The following is a 23,778-nucleotide window of genomic DNA, read 5'->3' on the forward strand; positions in this document are numbered from 1 at the left end:
TCTGTTGAGTTCCATGAATGAAACCAATTTAGAGAAATGCAACAAATTTTTTTAAAATGTCATGAACTTCATAGAAAGTTTAGGATGATGCACCTGAGATTTCATTTTACGACATTCTTGTGTGGTTATTTTCTGTAGGAGAGAGTGTCATCACCCTCAGGATTTTTCTTAAAATTGCTCCAAGTATGGGGTATTTTAAATCATAGTAAAAATAGAAATAGAGTTTTCTTCCCTATCCAAGTTTTTGTTCAAAGTAAAGCTCTTGCAAAACTCCTGCCCAGTTTTGAATTATCTCAGAGCTAAGACTTTTACAGTGCAGCAAAGGGAAACCTCTTCTGAATTAACTTGGAGTTCTCCTAAAATAAATCAGACAGGACATTGAGGCCAATGTCTGCATTTGAAACGTTTTTCTTTCAGGAAATAACTTCAGTACAGTCTCAACAGACTTTTGGATTATATTACTGGACTCTCCTTATCTGTGCTTTCTATGGATTCTGAAATTCTTTGGCATTTAGACTATCAATCCAATGCTTCAAAAATTGGATCTAGAATAGGTAACATTTTAGTGTCAAAGATTCAACAGCTCATTTATAAAATATATGCAGAGAAATTTTGTCTTGCCTTAATCTAATCTTTGTGATGAAGTAGTTAGTAATATGGTATATAAACTACTGTAAGTTTTGCAGTTACTATTTATTGTTCCTATTCAAGCAGCATAATGGTGACATTTCAGTAGTTACATAATGATAATTTTTCACTGTGGTAAAAGTCTTCACAGTTAGTCTGGGGACTCATTTACTTAAATTAAAATGTGAAAAAATCTGCTGAACCTGCCAAGAAACAACAGAACATAACACTGCAGCTTGTATGTGTTTCATTCTGTATGATGTACACCGCATATCAAGATCAAGAGAAAAGCACACAAAGCCAATAACTAGAAGAAAGAATACAAAGACTGCCTTTTACTAACATGCCTGACCAAAATCAGTGCCTGTACTGAGAGAAAGGGGAGCACCAAGTATTTGTGTAAATAAGGATCTAGACTCTCAAGAGTTCATCTTAAGCTGTACTTTCATCTGATGTACTATAAAGTTTGCCAAGATATTACAAATAACTGTAGATACAGATATATGGGAAAAGATCATGTTTGGGAGATTGAAAGATTACTCAACTAAAAAAGATTACCCCAGGAAGATAAAAATATTCCAAAGACCCTAGGGTTTTTTAAAATAAAAGTTGCAATAATATCATGTATCTATTATGCAAGAGGGCTATCAAGATAGCCCTCTGTTTTATATTTTGTGTAGTATAGATCCTGTATTATCTTGATTTGTCCGAGCATGGTAAGAACTTAACAGTTTTAGCCTTATCTTGGGGAACACATAATGCACTGAAGTTAAAAAAAATAAATCAAGGGGAAAGAAAAAAAAAGGAGAGGAAAAAAAAAAGCCAAAAGAGAGAAACAGAATTAAAAAGTCTTAGTGGGAAACCCCCAGTATTCCAAGCAAGCGGAGACAAAATCAGTTCTTTCTGAAGTGAAGGTAAAAGTGCATTATACAAGTTCAGAAAATGCTTTTGAAACCAAATTTTCAGACATGACAAAGCCTGCATCTTGCATGTGAATGATAGACAGATAACTCTAAATTTGCCACTTCAGTGTTCTCATAGAAAACTTCAAGTAAAAGAATTTACCATGAATACAAACAAAAAAAAGAAAAAGCTAAAATAGTAAGAATTGCTATAAGTTAGAATGTACACATTCACAGTTTTTATCTCAGATCACCTCTTGTTTGCAATGTTTCCACTTGAATATAAAGTTCTTAAGAAGATGAATTTAAGATGCATTAAATCGATTGAAGATATCTTAGTTAAAAAAAAGACTAGACCTTCTTGATGGGTGTTTTTCTGATTTGGAAATTGCATTGAAATGTTTGCAAATGCTAAGGAGTGGTCACACAAACAGTGAGACACACAGTGTGTAATTCCAATGCAAATTAAAATAAATGTGTAAGAGCAGCATGTACGAGGTCGAAAACTACAAAATTAAGAGGAAAAATTTTGTTTATGTGTCCAATTTAAAATTGGCAGTAATATACAAAAAAAATAACCTTCTAGATACAGCATGGCAAATAAAAGCATTCCATTTTGCAAAGGAAGTATTTCATTTAAATTTGAGGTTACAGTTCAGAAACAAACCCCCCAAAGATCCAAAATTCTCCAAGACAGTGAACGATTCCTTAGCTTGGGTGTAATACATTAGGAGCCTCCAGCAGCTTGCTAGGTGGGCTACTAAGGAACTTGTATAGCCTAACTGGTAGGTAAAGGTATTTTCCCCAGAGGAAGGTTGTCAAAATTAAGCTATCTTTGAAAAGTAATTCCAGTTTGATGAATTGACAAATATCAATTAAATTAAATCACTTATCACTTAGATTTCAAATGAAATTGCTATCACTTTGGCATTTTAAATTTTAAATTTAAACATATATTGGTTGGGTTGCAATTAGGTTGGTGTCTATTGTCTACCCAGTTTTTTTCTAGCAGGGCTAAACCGTATATTGAACAGTTTATGCACATTGTCCCTCAAAGTGTTCTGCAGCCCATTTCCCCTTGTTGTTTTGGTTTGTTTTTTTTTTAATAGTGGCAATATCAAACAGGACTATAGAGAAGTGAGCAGGGTCAGAGAGCAATTGGGAGAGCTTCTCACTTTTTTAAGTTTCTTAAGACAAACTATTAAAATACAAACTATAATCCTTCCAACAGTTATCCTGGAATGTCTGGATATAGCCCAAGTACATATAAAGCTTTCTTTGCAAGGATATCTAGAGATGATTCTTAAACCTGCAAATCTTGCAATTCTACATTATAATGCATTTTACTAGGAAGATTTTGCTTATAATTGTTATTTTTAAGTCTCTTGCACTTCAAAATACACTTGTTTGAGGTACATAACTGGATGAACCAGCTGAAATCCTAGTCCCCTTGAATTAGGCTAGGAATTGTTTGTTTTCAGCTATTTGCCAGAGTTATGTCAATAGATCCTTTTATTTGGATTATTGTGGTTGATGAGATTTTTCCAAAATATGTCATATCACAGGGAACTGAAATATTTGTGAATAGAAGTATCACTGCTGATAATCATCTCACAGCAAGGTTTTTTTCCCTCTTTCTTATAAATTCTCTAAGGAGTTCCAAACAACAATGTTTTCCTGTTCTTTTTAATGACCATAACTTTTATAAATAAAGCTTACCAAACACCTTAACAAGGATAAATAGAATTATTGAATACTTTCAGTTATGGTACTTCACAAAAAGCTGGGTAAGTGCAAATAACACTAAAAAATATAATGTATATTACAACTTGGAGTCAATAATGGTTAGGCTAAGTCTCTGTTTGATAAGTGAAATCCTGGGACAGGCTCAGGTTTTCACCTTCACCTGCCTCAGAACATCTTTAGTGCATTTGTGTTTTGAAGTACTGTATGTTATAAAAGTAGCTGCTACAGATCCCTCAGCCTGTCTCATTCCAGCAGAAGATATCTGAAGCAAGGGACAGGGAACATGCCTGAACTTCAAGGTTCTGGTAATAGTAGTTGTTGCTATTTAATGACCATCATACTCTTACAGCAAGAGAGATTTTTCTGAGCTCTAGGTCTCATTTTCCAACCTATGTGTTATACTTCTACGGTATTAGCAACATGTTTACAAGCTCTGGGAATGCAGAAGCTATTCTTTTCCTTCAAGAACGATGCCTAAGGCTGCTTTATCAAAGTAGCTTTTCTTCAAAAATTGAGATCAAACTGATTTGTTTAATAGAATGTATTTTAGATTTTTTAACTATCTTCTTCCCATGCTAAAAAGGACATGCTAAAATCTCTAATCACTATTCTGTTTCTGTTTATGATTTAAAAAGCCACAGAAGAGTCTTCATAAAGTAAGATTTCCAGGAGCAAAATATTATGCAGCCAATATTATGCATATATGCAGTCAATATTATTCAGTAATAATACATTTACTTCACAGTTCCTTTTTTTAATTTATTCTAGCAGGACAGGGCTTCAGCTATTTACAAATACCATGAATAGTTACAAATACCATGAATAGTTGAGTTTCTGAAAGTTGTTTTGATCACTCACATGGCATTTATGTCTGTTTCTGACCTCTGAAAGATGAAATGTAGTTCAAATTCTGAAAACTTTAGGTAGATAACTAGCATTAATTATTAAAAATATAAGACTACATACTACATAAATTAGCAAGGGCTTAAGGACTCTTTGAATGCAGATAGATGATTATTCTTGTGCATTAAGTGATTATCTTAAATATAGCATTTAAATTCTACACAATTCCTTCAGCTTCTTAATTTCTATATTTGCCATGGATATTCTTGGCATTCAGAAGTAAAAGAAAGAGTATAAACTACAGCAGATTATTATAGCAGCACACCTGATACTGTGGCTTTTAGCTTAGGCAGGTAGCAGGACCGTGTATTTCAGTTTATGAAACAAAAGGTGGTGGAAAACCCCCCCCAGGAACACAGAGAGGTGATTTGCAAGAAGTGTCATTAACAGAGCCTGAGTCTCATTCAAATTTTATCTATAAGACTCTTTGCTTCTCCAGGTTGAAAGCTTTTGCCAGTTTTGTCAGGGAAGGAGGAGTGAAATCTGACCTTTATAATTTAGGCAATTAACTTTCATCTAGATTTTAGATATTTAAATATGGTTCATGATCATCCATGGGGCTTGGTGAAGTAGGCTTGCAGCTCTTACAATTTTCTTCCAGAGAAACAGGGGATGTAGGAGGAAGACAAGAAGGAGTGGGAGTGGAGATTGTGCAGAGTAGGTCTTGACTTAACACTAAGTTAAGACATCCGCAGAATATTATCTGAATCTGGGAGTTAGGGAAAGTATCCAGTTTCCACATTATAGAGAAAGAAGTCTCTCAAATGAAGTACATAAATTTCTTATACAGTCAGAGGAAAAGACATTGATGTCTTTGAAGAGCTCCAGAGGGACATCCCATCTGATTAAGTGCAGGCATTTAAGAGATTTAGACAATGAAAAGAAAAATGTGCCTCTTCACTCATCTTTCTCACTTCCAAAAAATTATACAAGGAGATTTATTTGTTGCTATGATCAGTGTCCTTATGTCATTTGGACAAGCTTTTTATAACTGAAATGCTGCAACTCATAAGCCCTTTCAAAACAGAGGAGACAAAATATTAAACCTGAACAATGTACATTTACTATAAATAATACCTGGAGACCAAGCATAATGATATTTCTGATTTCAATTGCATACTCAAACTTACTCCCACCTCCCTATAACTTTGGCCAATGCAACACTTAAAAAATATAATTTATTGTTTGTGTTACACTGTATCTTCAGTTACAGAGATCTTTTGTTTACTTACTCATTCCCAATGATTTCTTTTTCCCCAGAGATTTTCAATAATACATTTATCTGCTGCAATTCTGCAACATAAAATAATTGTTTTCTTTTATATGACTATTTTTAACCCACTACACTTCCCCCTGTCTGACATTCAAAAAGGGACTAACTACATCCCTGTCTTGATCCTTGCCCCCTAGAGAAAGGTGTCCAATGGAATTCACTGCACTCATTGAGGCTCTGTAAGGACCAACCTGGCAGGGCTGACACCTGTTAAAGAAGCTGTTTAAAAAAAACCCTTTCCTGCTTATGAAAAAATAAAACAGCATGTGGGGTGAGTGACGCAAATCCTATAAAATCACTGAATAAGGTCTGGACAACCCACCACCTCCTTCATAATGTATTTTTCTTCAGTTACCCTTCATGCTGGAAAAAAAATGTCATTTTTAAAATCAAGTGTCTCAGGGTAGGAAGTGAAAATTTATTGTCCTACTGCTTCTACAGAATTCACCTAATCACCCCATGATGATTACTTCAGAAAAGTAAAGAATTGTTCTATAATGTTTTTTAGATTTAAGATTACCACCCTGACATTCTGAAGAATTAATGCCTCCTACCTCACCCCTTTCACCACCGCCTGCTCCCCAACCCATTCCACACCTCTCACCGCTTTACACCAGAGTCCAGTCCTCCCCTCTTCTTGCATTATCTCCAGCTTCCACTTCCCACTGTTTTCTCCACACCTGCCCATGTCTCCTCTACTTCCCTTCCCCCAGAATGTCCCCAACCCCTCTCCATGATTCTGGCAAGGGACAACAGGTGCTTTACCTATAGGCATCTTTCCACTGCCTGAACAATTAGCACACATATGCTCAGCAGCAGCTGCTTAGAAGCAATACGGGATGTTATGTCATCCTTACCTTATAGTGGGGCAGCATTTGAGTCTCTTGTGTCTATACAGCCACAGATTTTGACTAAACTTTGATCTCTTTGATTTCTTGCCATCTTTCAAACTGGCATGATGGTATCTGAACTTTCAAAAGTCATGGGAGACATGTCACAGCAGCTGAGCAACACAAAGCCAGAACCATATGACTTTGTCCTCTTAAAACACCAAGAGGAAAAAAAAGAGAAAATATAAAAGAAGTACTTAGAGTATAACTAGTATAACTACTTTACCTATAAGTACCACTAAAATACAATGGAAGAGATTTGGAGGAAAATTTATATTTAGCATGTTAATTAAAACTATAAATTCCAATCATGAAAAGTTAGGAAAGGTCTATTAGAAAAACTAAATGAAATTAGAAAACTAGAGCATCCTGAAGAAAAAATTAGAAAATTGATTTTAAAAAGGTATTTAAAAATGTTTTGATTGATGTGGAGTGATATGTTTCAGTTTTATTTATTAAGGAAGAATAGAAATTTGAGTATTATTTATTCTTATTTGTATTGAATTAAACAACAAAGGACCACAATTAAAATTGTTTCCCCACCTTTAGGAGTGCTGTAATGTGATTCAAATTCATTCTTCAAAGCCTTGATTTTCTGTTCTATCAGTTTCTTCTGAGTGTCATGATGTCAAGACAGGAGGCTGATCCTCCACATCTGGATCTGATGCATTGCCAGGCTTCACTCTTGGTAATTAAAAGAACTGCAATTGCAGCCTGACTTTGGCTTCTAGCATCCAGGATTTCCATTCTTCCTCCCTATCCATATTCTCCCCTTTCATTCCTCCATAATGGACTTTGAAGAAAAACCTTTTGTATCACCAGAAAGACAAAAGATGAGACTGTACAAATCTGCCTATTCAGGCTCATTTTAATATATCAAACCAAGTAAGCAAATCTTAAATGTTTTCAGAAATGCTTAATTTTAGACATTCCTCTTCTGAGCTGTGTTGAAGTCTAGAAGTTTGAAAAATTTTCTCTTGTTTGGAGTCTCCTTTTGAGTTTAAATATCAGAGCTGAGCTCAGGCTGTCTCACTGCTAACAAAAGTCACCAACGGACCAAAGACAAATTATGGTATAATCAAATGGTTCAAACACAAATGCTTTCAATCGTGCACCCCTGACAGCCAGTGCTGCCTACCTTCGAGAATCTGGATAAGTTTTACATTGATAACTATCTGACATTGATAACTATCCATGCAGTTCCGATTATTCATAAAACTACTGAAATCAAGGTAATCTAATAATATCTAAAATTTGACATAATTTTATTCCTGAAGTCGAACAGAATTAGTCTCGACTAAGCACGACTTACTGACATCTGTCAGCTACAAGGGGCAGATTGACTGTGTAGAAAATTACAGATTTAATTTTCAGAAAAGTGTGTAGCTATTTAGAGGTGCAGTTAGCCAATTTTAAGTGCAATATTTGCATGGCAGTAACTGTAGCCTTGAACACAAAAGCAGGAACTTCCACCAATGTGTGCAATTGTAGAAATATTTCTGAAAATATCTCCAGCAAGGGAGACTCCAGAACCTCTCTGGGCTCTGTTCCAATGCACGGTCACCCGCACAGTAAAGTAGTTCTTCCTTGTGTCCACGTGGAACCTCCTGTGCATCAGTTTCTGCCGTGTCCTCTTGTCCTATTACTCAGCACCACTGAGGAGAGCCTGGCTCTGTCTTCTTGACACCCTCGCTTTAGATATGCATAGACATCGATGAGGTCCCCTCTCAGGCGTCCCTTTGCAAGTCTGAACAAGCCCAGCTCTCTCAGCCTTTCTTCACAAGAGATATGCTCCAGTCCTTTGATCAACTTTGTAGCCCTCCTGGGCCTGCTCCAGGACCATCATGTCTCTCTTGGACTGAGGACACTAGAACTGGAAAATCTGATTGTGTTTTGATTACTTTTAAGCCTTGTCTACCCCTGCCTAGCTGTGCAGCCAAGCTATCAGCAGCAGGCTCCGCACGCCCAGCCACGGTATGGGGCAGGTCTGGCATATGGGGAAACTGAGGCAGGGCGCTATGAAAGAGTCACTTTATGGAAGGGCAAAGACAGCCTCGGCTGTGACAGTTCTCATACCACCCGGGAGGCTCCCGGGGCCGGCATGAGGCAGGGCGAGCTCAGCGGCCCCTCACGGTCTAGGCAACCCGGCGGCCGCTCGCCCCCGCCCCTGGGGTCGGACGGACCGACCGCTCCCAAGGGCAGACGGGCGGCGGCTCCGGGGCGCAGCCTCGCCCGCTGGGTGAGCCGGTCCCCGCCGGCTGCGGCTCCTCTCCTCACACCGCCCCTGACACCGGACCCCTGCCACGGGGGCCCCGCGCGAGGCCGGCCCGACTCCCCGCGCGCTGCCCATTGCGCCCCCCGCCCGCAGGGCAGCGCTGCCCACCCGGGCCGCCAGGGGGCGCTTTCGGCCCACGCGGCGCCGCCCGCCAGGTGGCGCTGCCGCCCCGCGAGCCGCCGGCGGCCACCGCCCCCGCCCTCCCCTCGCGGCTCCGACCGGCGCGGTGACGTCACAGCGGCGTGATCGGAAAGGGGGAGGGGTGGGGAGGGATGAGTTGCGCGCGCACCTCAGGGCGCTGGCCCGAGCGCGTGCCCCGCCCCTCGCCATCCCCCGCGGCGGCGCGAGAACCCCTGGAGGGGGCGGGAGCGAGGCCGGGGACGTTTGGCGGCCGCGCGCCGCCATTTTTGGCCGGGAGGGCGGGAAGGCTCGGCCTCCTCCCCCCTCAGCCGCCCCCACTCGGGGAGGCGCCGCCGCTCCCGCAGTCGCCGCTCCCGCAGCCGCCGCCTCCTCCTTTCCCTCAGCCTTCCCCCGCTCCCGGCACGGCGGGGCGGGCGCCGGGCACGGGGGCGCCGCGAGGGGCGCCGCGAGGGGCGCGTGTGCCCCGGAAGGTGCCCTGAGCCCCCCGCGCCCCGCCTGGGCCCCGCCCGGCGGGACGTGCCGGCCCCCGCCTGTATGTTGTGCCCTCGAGCACAAGGGTGTGGACACGATCCGTGGTTGTTTTCTTTGGTGGTTTTTTTGTTTTGTTTTGTTTTGTGAAATAGTGCTACTCCCAGAGAAGGATCGGGAAAAACAGCACTTTTTTGTAAAGTATGCTACTTTCAGTTTATTTGGAGGGATTTGGGAGAAATCTGGTGACCTGCAGATCATAATGCTGGCAAGTCGTTTTTAGACTGAAGAAAGCCTTTCTTTGTTCTTTCTCCGCTGTATGACATTTGGAGGAAAAAGCCTTTGTGCAGCCTTTCGTGGGATGGTGCTGCTGTGTTGTGTCCCAATCACAGGGAGGTTCCCTGCTGCTGCAAGAGCTGCTGTTGCAAAATCAAGTTTCTAACTCTTGATGTGGCATTAAGAGTGTGTCTGTCATAAGCCATGACACCTCTCAGTCGGTGTGATGATATCCAGCTGTTATAAGACCTACAAGTCCGTGTTATTTTGAGGCAAGCACAAGAAATTTAGTGGAATTATATTGATGATAATACTATAAAATGATACAATGGCTTGGGTTGAAAGGGACCTTAGAGATCATTTAGTTCCAACCCAGTTACTCTGGGCTTGGGACACCCTGCGCTAGTCTGGGTTGCTCAGAGCTCCATCCAACCTGGTCTTGAACACTTCCAGGGATGGGGCATCCACAACTGCTCTGGGGAACTTGTTACAGTACCTCATCACCCTCACAGTAATAGGGGGAAACTTGGACAAGGCTCTTGTACACATTATACACAAGCTGTAACTTTTCCTAATTTTTTTTTGTTATTTAACAGATAAGTGTAAATTGGCATGAAGCTAAGTAATGTGAGCAAATATTTAAATGTTTTAACAATTACAGTTGCATTTATTTAAGAGAAACAATTTTTATATTGTATAAATTTTTGAAAAAATGTTAGCAATATGAGCTATATAACTTATTACTTTTGTTGCTCTAGAAGTTTCAAGAGTTTCGGGAATGGTTAATAGAATCATGAATTTTAAAAATACATTCAAACATATCATTAACTACTTCTATCACAGCAAATCCATAGATGGCATCTAAATTGTTTTTGAATAGTACTGAAGCCTAGTGGTTAAACCTGGATACTTGGGTGTCAGACTTCCAGTGGAGATCTGGGAATCATGCCTAATTACTTTTCTTGGCCTGGGATTAATGCCCTCTCTTCATTGTTAGCTTGATGAAAATTGGTTCAGGAGATAATTTAGAAGGTTTACATTATTTCAATTACTCTCTATTCTCTTGTCCTCTCTTAAATTCATGTCCCATTCTTTGCCCCATCACCACCTATTTTTAGCCACTAAAAGTATCATCCCTTCTTCCAGGCTTTCCCATCTTTGTCCTTAAGTACTCTTTAGTTCCAGAAGGTGCCTTTTGCTTATTATTTGCTCTGTTAAAATCAGATTTCTGTTTCCAAGTGGATTGCTAACAATGTATTTTCTCAATAGCGCATTGCAAGAACATGGGCAGGGAATAATGTCAGCTTTGACAGAACTCCATGAATGCTTGTAAATTTTGGAAAAAATATCCATTTTATCCTCTTCAGTGAGATTTGGGTTTTTGTTTGGTAGCTTGTCATAAATATGATGACAGTATTGCTGTCATTTTACCAGTTCCGTATTTATCAGTAGTGGGTTTCCAAGTTACCTTTTTCTGTGTAATGCTGATACCAAAGCAGCAGCTTACTTGGAAAACAGTGAATAGCTGAAGTTCCATAGTACTTGGAGACAATCTCTAGTACCAGTTTTCTTGGGAATTCTTTCAATGTATGTATTTAAGATTCCTGTAAATGAAAACAAGGATGTTGGTATTTTAAGGAAAAAAGTGTTAAGGTTATAGTTATCTACATGGGTTTTTTAAGCAAAAGTATTCTGGCACTTGGCGTTTCAATATAGGTTCTTTATTTACAACTAAAAATTTGCCAGATATATTACTAGACTGCTGTCTTTATCCTTTACCATCCTTATCTTTAGTATCTGCTCCAGAGTTCTTCAAGGAAGCACTGACACTGATATTTTTAGAAGAAATGGCTCAGCTTGTATGTTGGATTGCCAGGGCAGCCCTGGCGCCGGCACATGGGAATGGATTCACAGCACTCTTTAAAGTGCCCACAGGCAGAGCACCAACTGCTGTCCCAGCGCGCTCTGACAGCTGTGACTGCTGGTATATGAAGGAAGCAGACAAATCCTTGCTTAATTCACCTGCTTAATTCACCTGTTATATTAAATGAGGTTATTGCTTTACCGATAAATACTGAACAAAACCCCTGATAACAGTGAAATAGGTCACCTCCGTCTCCTGTCCACAGACGTACCCTGACGAGGGGAGGAGGGCACTCACGTTGGCTCCTGTTGCTCAGGGTGGGATACCCTGCTCCAAACTGGGGCATGCCACGCAGCTTACTTCGCTCTTGGTCCAAGAGTAAGGCACAAGTGCTTCCTCTCCTGAGGCTCCAGTGCTTTATGCTGCAGACAAGCCTATCAGCGGCTTTTCCCTTAGCAATTTTAAAGGCTTGTCCCCAAAGTTTGCTTTAACCTTCATAGGGTTTATGGCTGGGATCTCCTGAGTGTTACATGGATCACAAAATCATTTTCAGTTATATCGTCCTATTATTATCCATTTTATCTGTTGTTACTGCTCTATAGTTCATGTTTCTTTTCACTACTGGTGTCCTCTTCCAAGTTTAGGGTCCTGACTTTGCTTCTTGCCAGGCCCATGTTCCTTGAGATCACAAACTCAACAAAGGCATGGTCGCAACAGCCCAGCCTGCCTCCAGTCTTAACCCCTTTAATCAGCAAATCCACATTTGTGAGCACCAGGTCCAGTAAGCCTTCTCATCTGGTTCTTATGTCTAATACCTGGCCCAGGACATTGTCCTTGATGTACTCCAGGAGTCTCCTGTATTTTTTATAGCCAGCTGTGTTGCTTTTCAGCAGATGTCCAGGTAGTTCAAGTCCTCCATCAGGATGAGAACTTGCGAGTGTGATACTTTTTGTACCTGAAGCAGGAGGCCTTGTCCTTGAGCTCCCCTGGTCAGACCCCTACCACCAGGTGTCTTTTTTTGGTCCTGTCCTTGGTTTTTACTCACAGGCTCTCAACCTCTTCATGGCTGTTTCTCAGAGGCAGCTTTTCACAATCTATCCCTTCTTTAACACAGAGCGCGACACCTCCGCCCCTCCTTCCCTTCATGTCTCTTCCGAAAAGTTTCTATCCTTTGATTGCAGTATTACAGTTTTGTCCCACCATGTTTTCATGATAGGTCATAATTTTTTAATTGCACCACAGTTTCCAATTCCACTTGCTTGGTTCCCATGCTATAGCATTGGTGTAGAGGCACTTCATCTGGGCTGTGGGCTGCATCACGTTTTGGGTGAGCCCTCCCTAATACCTTTGGGACAATTTACAGGTATTTCTCTGTTGTTTTCTCAAGTGCTAGTATTTCCTGGTGCTTCTCCGTCACTCAGAAGTACATCCCCTTCCCCTTAATATGTATAAGGTGCATTAGGCCAAGGGTGAAGCTGAGCCCAGGTCTTATACGTCCTGGATAGCTCTAACCGCAGTGTTTTCTGAAGAGGTAACTAAGAAAACAGATTAAGCTGTATCCAATCTCAAATCGTGCAACTAACCACACTGGGAAGAAGGATCTCTAAGTTACCTGTTCTGGTCTGTAACTTTTTGTGGATTTCATGGCATGAGACCCCTCTGTCTCATGGAACCCATTCTGAAACCTAGCATTTAGTAGTCAGGAAATTCACTTCTATGAACAGGCAGAAGTTGGTTACATTTTCCAAAGGAGTCATAGAGTTAGTGGATTTTGAAGTTAGTAATTTTCTGTGAAGAAATTAAATGTGTCCTAATACCTATGTGTGTAAACTAGTTTGACATTCATGGTCACTAACTGTGATGTGCAGATACAACCGCTGTTGCAGATGGTGCCAAACTGAAGGCAAATTGATGGCGTCAGGAACTGACTACTACTTGGAGCAGATGTTGGGATACAAGAACTTCTTCCACCTCACATGGTGGAAATGGTAGAATAGATAAATGATAAACTGGCATCTGCTCTGAAGCAGCTGAAGATGGGATAACCCAAGAGGATAACTCATGTGCTGAAACAGGAGCAGATGTCAATTAAGACAGCCTGTCTGGCCATTCGGGTTCTGCTTCTGTACCATGTGTCACCAGTACAGTCTTGTCAAACAGCCTCTTTGTAAAATTTGGTGTTGCTTGACATCATTATTTGTTAGAAGGTGGAGATGCTGTAGACATTATTAATCAGGAAAATGTAATCATTGGAGCAATCCTAAATTACACTTTGATGTTAAAACCAACTAGATGCTGGTTTAAGTTGGTTTAGATGGGGGGGGAGGGTTGTGGCATTTTTTGGTGTTTGATTTTGGTGTTTGGTTTTTTGGTTTTGGTGTTTTGTTTTGTTTTTTTTTAATGAGAAGTCCAATACAAAACTATTTGCTTGTACTAGAAACAAAACAAAGCTGCAACAGAGTTTTCATACTAGGCTATCTGGGCTACTACACATTAAAACTTCTGCAGTAGTGTGCAACTATTTTCCAAAACCTTTTTGCCCCACACCTTTTCTTCAACTAAAGTCCTCTCTTTTCCCCTTCCAGTTTCTCTCTTTTGTCAGCATGGTGCTTCACCCAAGACACAGCTCATGGCTTTCAGTCCTAAGAACTAGCTCAGGTTTCTTCATCTGCTAAATATTTCCATAAACTAGTATTTGGAAGACTCCATTGATAAAAGGGCTCCTGTCCTGTCCTGCCTAGCTCAGAGCAATTATCCTAGAACTGATGCAGGAACTCTTGAAAAAGAGACAGGACTTCCGAGTTTTTGTTTTCTTTTAAACAATGGACAATCACTATGCAACACCAACGTGTTGATTGCAAATTAAAAGCCAAATTTATGCTATCACTATCTGAAAGATTAAAAGCTATTATAAAAAGCAATGTAGTCTGTTTCTGAGCTGCTTTGACTTTGCCTTTGAAAAGTCAAAAAGTCAAATATATAAAATGCGGTAAGGGTTGTGTTACATTATTTTTTCATGGTACCATCTCTTTGAGTTCCTTTTTCTCCTATGTTGTGTGCCTCTTAATCATTAAAAAACCCAAGCACGTATTCTTATTGTTCTATATTTTGAAGTTATCATTTCCACAGTATTTTTCTATATTGTACTCTTTATCATTCAAAGACATAGTGGTGTACTTAAAAACAGACACATAAAATTACAGAAATGCACAGTTGAGCTTAGTGAAAGAAAGTGAAGGCAGGTGTGTAAAGGGAAATTGAGAAAAGCCAGAAATAACCTTAAGTTCAAAAATCACTTTATTTTGCCCTAAAGCATCAAACATAGAGAAGGTTTCACCACATTCATACAGATATGGTTTGTGTCACTTCTGAAAACCTGTCTGAAGAAATCAGTAGCTTGAGGCAGCATGCCCTCAGGCGGGAAAGCACGAAGGAGAAAGTGACTGAACAGGAAATAAAAACAGAGCTCCATACACAGATGTATTTAAGAAGAGTAAATGAAATAGGTCTGGGGGTAAAGGATTCATCCTGAAAATGGTCTTTCCTTTAAAACTGATTAACACATAACTTTATATTAGTATTTCTGTAGCTTTTCTTTTGGAAAACTGCTGAGGTCCTAACAGCCCATCTTAGGTGAACATTTTGGGGATCAGAAGGATCCAGGTTGCTCTGAATTTTATGTGATGTCCCTGAAGAGCTTTCATTTTTCAGCAACCTTGCTATGTGCATGGCTTTGCCTGCTGAGAGATTGAAGAGACTTTCTTGATAATTTCAGATATATAGCAATACAGTTCTTAGAAGTGGAAAGGTTGTTGACTGCTGAGTTTACTTACCTGCTTTCCAGGATAAAGGTGCCACAAATTAGTTGTCCGTCTAACAGTTCTGTAAGTATTTAAGGAACACTATGGTGGGATATGAAGGAAAATTCCCTTTGAAATATTTTATCTTCGATACAGAAGGCACACATAAATCTATTTTGAGAATAAAAGAGTCCTTTGTATTCTAAATACTTTTTTTTTTTTAAGGATTTTGTACAGGGAATCAATCTGGCTTCCTCCCCCAGTCCCTGTAGGCAAAGCTCCCAGTGGCTGAGAGACCTTCTTTTTACACAGAGGTTCTTTTGAAAACAGAGGAGCCCCGTCAGTGCAGCAAGAGCAGAATGTGGTATTTGGTCTCTGAAATTGTTCCACATAATCGTTATTTGCCAATCTAGGCTGTACATCTGAGAGAACTTTTATCTGAGCAGATTTAATAGAGAGGAGGGTTAAATAGCGCTGATATTTTTTATTTGGAGGTTACTGATTTATCACTCAGAGTTGTACAATACATTAATTATCAGAACAATTGGACCTATTGAAGGTTCTGAAGTGAAAGCCATAAATTATCAGATAAATTTAGAGTTGTGTAATTTTCTCATAGCCCTTCACGTGGGAAGCCTTTCTGCTTCCAGTATAGGATGAGGTCTGGCAGTGAGGTTAACCCTGACCCCTGAGTGTTCTATATGGACTTGTTCAATGCTGCTGCATTCTTTCAGTTTAAATTTAGATTTGCTGGCAGCTATTATGCCTTTCGCAATCAGCTTCATGAGCAAAACATTGAAACACATATGCCTTTTATCACAGATGTTTTTGCTGAATAAGATTAGTGAAGAACACTTGAAAACTGAAAAACAGGGTGCAGAAGCCTTTGATCCAAAAGGCACAAACATTCAAATGACTGGAATGTATTTTCTTCTCCATGTAAGAAAAGAGCAATTAAGTATTTGGATGATTGAGCACAATTTTGCGCCCTGTTTTATCTCTAACTTGTTATTGGTGGTAATGAAATTTCAGCTATGCAAGTGAATACAGAATAGGTATACAGATGAATATGTACACATAACAAAATCCTTAAGCTTGCCATTCTGAAATAGACTGTGGTTGCTGTAAGAAGTAGCAACCTACAACTAAGTTTTATGTCTGGCTGATTGCTAAATGTGTTTTAGTAAATATTAAACTGTTGGGATAGTTCTTCTATACAGTAGCTATCTGAAGCACAATAACTGCTTGTGTAACTGCTTTAAGGAAGTGCGTATCACTTAATTTTATATTTCCCACTGACAGTGATGTTTCTGGGGGGTTTTCTTTGGTTTGTTTTGGAGTTTTTTATGTAATCTAACCTGAATATATGGGACTTGAGAAATCCTTGTGGCAAAGGAGTTCACTTTCAAGGCCAATATGTCATTCTTTGGCTAATGTATACCATGATCTTCATAGACAGTATTACTCTACCTTGAAACATTTTTTGTTGAGGAATTCTCCGGGCTCACTTTCTACTACTGCTCATCTGTCTAAGACAGAACAAGAGGAAATGGTCTCAAATTGCACCATGGGAGTTTTAGATTGGATATTAGGAAAAATTTCTTCATCGAAAGGGTCATCAAGCAGTGGAACAGGCTGCCCAGGGAAGTGGTGAAGTCTCCATCCCTGGAGGTGTTTAAGATGTGGCATTGAGGGATGTGGTTTAGTGGTGGATTTTGCAGTGCTGAATTTGGCAGTACATTAACGGTTGGACTTGATCTTAAAGGTTGGACAGTGATCTTAAAGGTTTTTCCCAAACTGAATGATTCTGTGATTCTAACGTAGCATATAAAAAGTATTTCTGTAATGCACTTCTGTCTCTATGCTTTTCAGGTTCCTCAAAAGGTAACAGCATTCCTATGTGTTGCTGAATGGATATGGCTCCAACAAAGAAAGGAGACCTTGAGAATATATGGAAAGGAGTTTTCCCCCTGTAAACCTTTTAGGGGAAAAAACAATGAATAAAGCAGGTCATGATTCTTAGATAATTTAGAGTGAGATTTTTTTCCTTCTGAAGGGTAAGACACAAAAGCTTCCAAAGATGCCCTGACCTACTGCCTCTGCAGTTGCTATGGGCAGGAAACACTGATACTCAGATCTTCTGAGCACTCTGATAGTGTCCAACCTAGTTACTGGGGCTGAACACTGGGGAGCTGTGTTTGTCATGAATGGATTAGGCAGAATTTATTCAGTGGTCAGATGTCCTACTGTGCAGGCTGTATATTTTTGAATGTAAGTAGCATCATGTTTTTGCTGTTTAGCAGGAATTTCAGGCAACCTTTGAAATATGTAGCCAATCAGCATTTGTTCCAAATGGTGCTTTTGTGCCAAATTTCCAATTAGTGAATGGCATTTGTTAACTAGGCCCATTTGGCTTTTTCTTCAAGGATAATGAAATTCTATCTTTTTCCTCATCCCCTTAATAGACACAATATAGAGTCTTACTGAACTAAAAAAAAAAAGGCAGAACTGAATGGAGAATGCTAGGAGATTTATAGTTTGAGGAAACTGCTTAGGACTTGTATTTTTAAGAAATTACTGTGGTTTGAGTTCTGTTGCATTAAAACAAGAAATTTATAAAAATAAGGGGATTTGGCTCATACAGGTGTTTGGAAGAATATTAGTGAATGCTGGAGATATTGTTCCAGTAGGTAAATATTTGTCAAGATAAAGTGTGCTTCCCTATGCATGGAGCTGTATTTTTGATTGTAATGCAATATCATGTGTACTGTTACATGCATTTGGAATGTCTTAGAAGTAGAATCTTTAGTTTGTTTACAGATGAATGTCATAGACATATATCAGCATGCACGTTTCCTATGTAAAATCATCTCACTCAGAGTGGATTCAATGTGAAGAGGGTCTTTTGATACTCATTTTCTGTGGAATGTCCTGTATTTTACTTCCAAATGGTTGGGAAGACAGTGGGAAGCAATCAAAGTATTTCTTTAAAAAAAATTAATAGAGTTGAAATACAGCTTAGCACGTATAACAGCATTTCAGGAAAAATACTCAGAGGTTGTAAAAAATTGGGACATTCCAAATGAAGATTTGGAAAACTAAAAATTGGATAATTAATTTTCCGTGCTTTTAAACAATCCCTACTAAGATAATTCTAGCCCCTCTGAAGGGAACATGGACTCAGTGTCTCATGATCTGGGGCCTTACTCTTAGTTTCTGTGCTGAAGACAAGCAGTTCCATCGGTAATAATATTATGTCACTGTAATACTGGAGTGAACCTCCTGGATTGTATTTGTAAAGGGTTTTTTCTATAATAGTGAACAAATTAAAAGTATCTTTCTGTCCCACTTGTTCCTTTATAAGGAAACAAATCACCATAAAGATTTATCAGATAATAATAACCTAGGTTTTGAGGAGTGTTGGTATGATGCTTTTAGGATTATGGCAGGATGCAAATGTGTGTCCTGTTTGTGTGTCCTGTTTGTGTCCTCATGCTCACTATGGAATTATCCTCTATGCAAAGATATGTATTGTTTGTGAAAGTAAGGAAGGTGACAGAGATGAAATATCTTCAGGACAGAGACTAATCTGGGGAGTAGTAGCTACCTGTGATGACAGGGAGGTCAGTGTGACTGTTTTTTCCTAGTGGATCATTAGAAGTGATGTAAATAAGGAAAACAAAGCATAATGCAGCAGTGTGCACAGGGACTGCCATGGAAAGATGCTTAAGGACAGTCACTGGAAAGGACTTTGAGGAATAAGAAAAGTACTTTTGACAATTACACTATAACGGATTAAAGTTTTTGTAATACAGTGAAGCAGTTCAGATAAAAGGGGAAGATGCATCCAAGTGAAAAAGTGACCAGTAAAGCATTCCCACCATGAGGGCAGAAGAAAGCTGCAAGATTTGACAAGTCTGGAATTATACTAAGGAATATAATATAGTACACATGATGACCTTCAGTGTTCTGATTCTTATTGACAACAAGCAATCAGCGGAGAGATGCTAAAATAGTGGCTTAAGGAAGAGATGTTAAAGTTACTTTAGTTTTGATCTTGATTGTGCTTAGCTTGAGCTGGCAGTGGGTCACCCAAAATGAAGTGTTAGAAAGTCATTCAGATACACGGAAGTGGAGTGTGATTATTTGAGTATTAAGAACAGCTATGAATATGTGTCATCAAGATTGAAGTGATAATTGAAGCTTTCTAAATGGCAAAAAGTTACTTAAGGACAGGGAAAGAACTGGTAATCTTTTTCCTTGAGGGCTGGAAGAGAAAATGAGAGTCTTCAAGTTATAAACAGCTTGAATGTTTTAAGACTTCACGTATGTTTGACTTCTTTTAGGCCCAACCAGAAAAAGAATCTAAATGGACAGACTCTATGTCATGGCTTATGAAGAAACTGGAACAGTTGAACTTAGATATTGAAGAAGCTCTGAGTGGTGGCTCTTCTCCCTCCAGTACTCCTTCTTCTAAAAGGCACAAGCAACTGGTAAGAATATGTGCATGTCATGTACGTTCTCTAACATTTAGCTGTAATGCTCCTCAAGCCATAGTTTTCAGATCTAGTTGTATTTCTGAATAGGCTGAGAAGCTCAGGCTTAAGGGTGGTACTGTTTTCATTAGATAATAATGAAATCTCTAATTTCATTAGACAACTAATGGCCAAATGATCAGAAATGTGATAGGGTGAAACTTCTAAGATTTCTGTCAGTATGGCTTAAAGTCTTTAAACTTTTTTTTTTTTTGAGGAGTATTTGCATTTGATAGTTTTTTCAGAATACTGTTGAAGTCCCAGTGCTAGCCTATTAATACTTATTATTTTTGTATTTATTTAAAGATGTAACAGCCAGTGGGACACTATATATCTTAATTAAGAGTTGAATTAGTATTTTTCTTTATTTATTTTATCTGAATATTTGGTTTAGATCTTCATTCCTCTATTTAAGAATATTTTGTGATGACAGGTGTCATCAATTGATGACAAACAGTTTCTTAAGCTTTTATTTTGAGGGCAAATAGGACTAAGGATATTATGATATTATTTTAGTAGTTTTTCAATAAGCAGGGGTTTTTATAGAAGCAAGTGACTGGAGAGTGAAGAGCATAAGTAGAAGTGTTTGTTCTCTGCTTCAGGCTATGATTCAAGTCAGTTCTTAAGATAGAGTTGTTTGGATTTGCAGCTCTGAATGTTAGTGTTGGCTTGAAATTCCTGAAAGGTGAGCTTTTCCGAATGTTTTTGCTGTCACTGTTGTTTCAATGTTTCTTCATTTTGTAAAAGTAAATTCTTAAAGTAAGTGTCTGTGTGGATCATCACAATGTAAATGTTCATGTCTCTCAAGGTGGGATGTAGAATCTTGCATCTTGGTATTGCACTTTGTAATATGTTTTCATATTCTACATATTCTACGGAGTTGGTAACTGACTGGCCATGTCTCTCATTTCTTTCTTATTGTACATGTCAGCAAGTCAGAACCAGCTCTATCCAACTGAATTTATTTCATAATTAATTTACGTATTAATCGACCATGTTCTGTCTTCTTGCAGGAGAATGCTCAATGTCTTCTGTCAAAATACAGTGACAATGTAGTCTGCTTTTGTGCCTGAAAGTAAAAGCCCAGCCATCAGAGTTTAAACACTTGTGAGACAGTCTGTTTTTGGCAACCAGTGATCCAAACACATTATTTTATGGCTGTACCTATTCTACTAGGGCAAAAGCCATGGTTTAGTCAGGCATCATTCTTTTTCCATGATGACTTGAACATCATAGGATATGACTTCAAATCCACTGCTGGAGCATTAAATGAAGGGCATGTATCATGTAGATAGCAGAAAAATAAATCCAAATAGATGACGTTTTCAAAGGCACTTTGATACATAAGAACAGCATCATCAAAAATGGTTGCATAGAGAATGCCACCACCAGCATCCCAGATGCTTACAGTTCTCTTACTGAAGCCTGGTGGCAACACATCTTCTGAGCACAGAGGCCAGGACTTCAGGCACAGCCTTCTTCCTTGGACAAGCCTTACTATAGCTTGTAATTTGTTCCACACAGATCAAATGTTTTAGTCTTGTCACTTACAATGAAACCGAACAGAAAAAAGGCCTATCTCAAACATATGTTTACTAGTAACTGTGTAAATATGGGTTCTATAAAATGATGAAGCAGTTATGGGTCCTTTGTATGATTTTATCCTATTTTTATTATATAAACTGGGTACTGATGCAAGAAATTATGATTGAAAGTGGTTTGGGGTGAAGTATTCAGAGATGTAAAGCCAACTTTGTAGACCCAAGATCTCCAAAGCAGGTGACTACTGTATAAATAGCAACATGGTTTGTTGGAGCTGCTGCTCTGAAAATTAGTCTCTCGAGGGTGTGGACAGTTTTTAACAGATGATAGAGTTTTTATTTTTCATGACAAATACTGTGTCTTAAAAATACATTTTGGAATTTAATCACTAGGTTGAGCCAGTTAGTTTTCTACTGAAGGATTTTTCATCTGTTCATAGAAGTAACTGTTTGATATTTTATTATTCTTTACATTATCCTGTTGTGATGGTAACTGTTATTAATAATACTCATTTGAACAAAAATTTTACAGAAGAAGCCTAAATATTCTAATAAAAACTGGCTGGATGAATAAATATTATGGGACTTACTGGGTGAGAGTAGGGAGTCTTACAGTATTTTGGTGAACAAATTTAAGGTGTTTTCTAAAACATAATAACTTTTAGATGAATGTCAAGAGGTGGTCTGTCTTTACATATGTGTAAACCACGAGCTACTACTGGTCAATTTTTTGTTGGGGCAGTAGCACTGACTGGATTCCTCAGCATCTGACCTAAAAAAGATGTTAAAAATCATCATCTATAACCAAATTATTTTCTGAAGCATTTTCTCACCAGTGCAATAAATACATGATTAAAGTGCAAAAAACAAGACTGTCTCAATGTACTGACAGCAAAACTGCTAGTTCTGGAAAAATACATTTAATAGTACTGCTCTTCTAAAACCTCTACCTTTCCTATGAAAAAAAAAATCTTAGCAATATAGAAGGAGGCACTTTGTAAATGAAACATGAGATAAATCACTCTTGGTGCACTTAGTGCATTTCCCTGTTGTTTAATGTATCCATTTCATTGCCACTTGATATGTTGTACTCAGTTTCAATACAGAAAAAGCAGATCTAAGGAATGAGAATTGTGATTTCAGTTTTAGCCCTTTATCATTTGTGGATAATGGCAGAGAAGTCCTGTTTGATTATAATTACCCCATCTTATATTAGAGATGTGACTGTCATCGAACAAAATCTTTTCTTTAACTTACACATTCTCTTAATTTTTTGCAGTAGTATATTATCTTCAAACTTTTCTTGGGCCGCATACTGATTCTTCTGTCACCTTTTAAAAGCCTCCACATTTTACATCCCTAAGAAATATACTAACTGGGAAGCAGGCAGTTGCTGTTAAAGACCAGCAGCAAATTTGTCCCCTTATGAAGGGGTACATCCAGAAAATGGGCTGATTTGAATGATTGTACTCAACAGCTCTGGGCTGCTCTGCAGTGCACCCATGATCCTGTTTCCCTCATTGTTCCTAGTATGGATTCTGCTGCTGGATTGCAGCATGTATTGTTTCTTCCTCACTCAGTTATTCCTTTGAGGCGAACCAGGATACATGGGGGAATGTTGTACAGTCGGTCCCTTCCTGGCATTGCATTCAGTGTGGGCCCAGAGTTAGGATGTGCATCTTTTAAAAAATGGTGTGGAAGTGGAGCAAACAAGTGAGATCTCTCCAAGTTTGGGGTGATAAGATGGTGATAAGTGGATTTGGAAAGTCCAGAGTTTGTAATTAGAAAATGGGAATTTGCTGAGTCTCTGTTTAAGATAGAAAAATAAACATGAAATAAAAAGTTTTAAATAATCTGAGTAAAACTGTTTCTTTTTCTAGGAAGTAATTCCTTTCCCTGATGTTTAGGAAGGTGTACTATTGATTAGTTCTCCGATTATGTATACTAGCTGTTAAGGAAAGGACTTCATATAATATCTGGATGTCTACCTTTGCAAAATGTAAAAATGATGCAGCAGGTGGTTTTAAGAAAAAAGATTGAGGTCAAATGTTTACATCAGAGAAAAAAAAGCTTTAAAAAGATAAAATTCCAACTTCTTATCTTAGAGTTTACATTAAAAACATTTATGACTTGCCTTTATTTATAGTGTTTTTTAAATTCTCTTACAGTGCCCTGTTCAAGTAGAGACAGGCTTTTATGGAGATAATCATGAAAAGGGATCTTGGAAAAATAAAAGAGGAGACTACCAGGATCTAGACTGTTTACCTTACCCAGTGTCAACTGGAGCACGACCTAAGACTGATGTAAGTAGATACAGCATTATTTACAGCGTTTTCTGACTTGCAGGTTCAGTAACCTCAAAAGTTGCTATTTTTCATTAAAATTGTCTGTGCATTTATTTCTTCGAAGTAATTTGTTCTGTAGATATTGCGCTACGTGGAGGAGTTGGGTTTGCAAAACAGGTACAGATAAAAGTTTAGTCAGACTTGAGTTAATGGGACATCAGGGCTGTGGGATTCATCTAATCTGATTTTAGA

At 38.8% G+C, this 23,778-nt stretch overlaps 1 protein-coding gene across 2 annotated transcripts in view; it reads left to right on the top strand.

Moving 5' to 3' along the window:
• The window catches only part of STARD13 (StAR related lipid transfer domain containing 13), a 251,030-nt gene that overhangs the window by 10,247 nt on the left and 217,005 nt on the right, over positions 1-23,778 (top strand). The window contains exons 1-3 of one of the 2 annotated variants that reach the window (XM_027728930.2): positions 9,197-9,426; positions 19,512-19,658; positions 23,410-23,544. In XM_027728930.2, coding sequence (XP_027584731.1) covers positions 19,548-19,658; positions 23,410-23,544 — 246 coding nt within the window. In that variant the 5' untranslated portion in view covers positions 9,197-9,426; positions 19,512-19,547. Of the gene's footprint in view, positions 1-9,196; positions 9,427-19,511; positions 19,659-23,409; positions 23,545-23,778 lie in introns of those variants that run through there. The other variant, XM_027728928.2, reaches the window with a different exon arrangement.

Source organism: Pipra filicauda, unplaced genomic scaffold, assembly GCF_003945595.2.
Source record: "Pipra filicauda isolate LSUMZ 115617 unplaced genomic scaffold, ASM394559v2 scaffold50_size3627746_pilon, whole genome shotgun sequence".
Taxonomy (NCBI): domain Eukaryota; kingdom Metazoa; phylum Chordata; class Aves; order Passeriformes; family Pipridae; genus Pipra; species Pipra filicauda.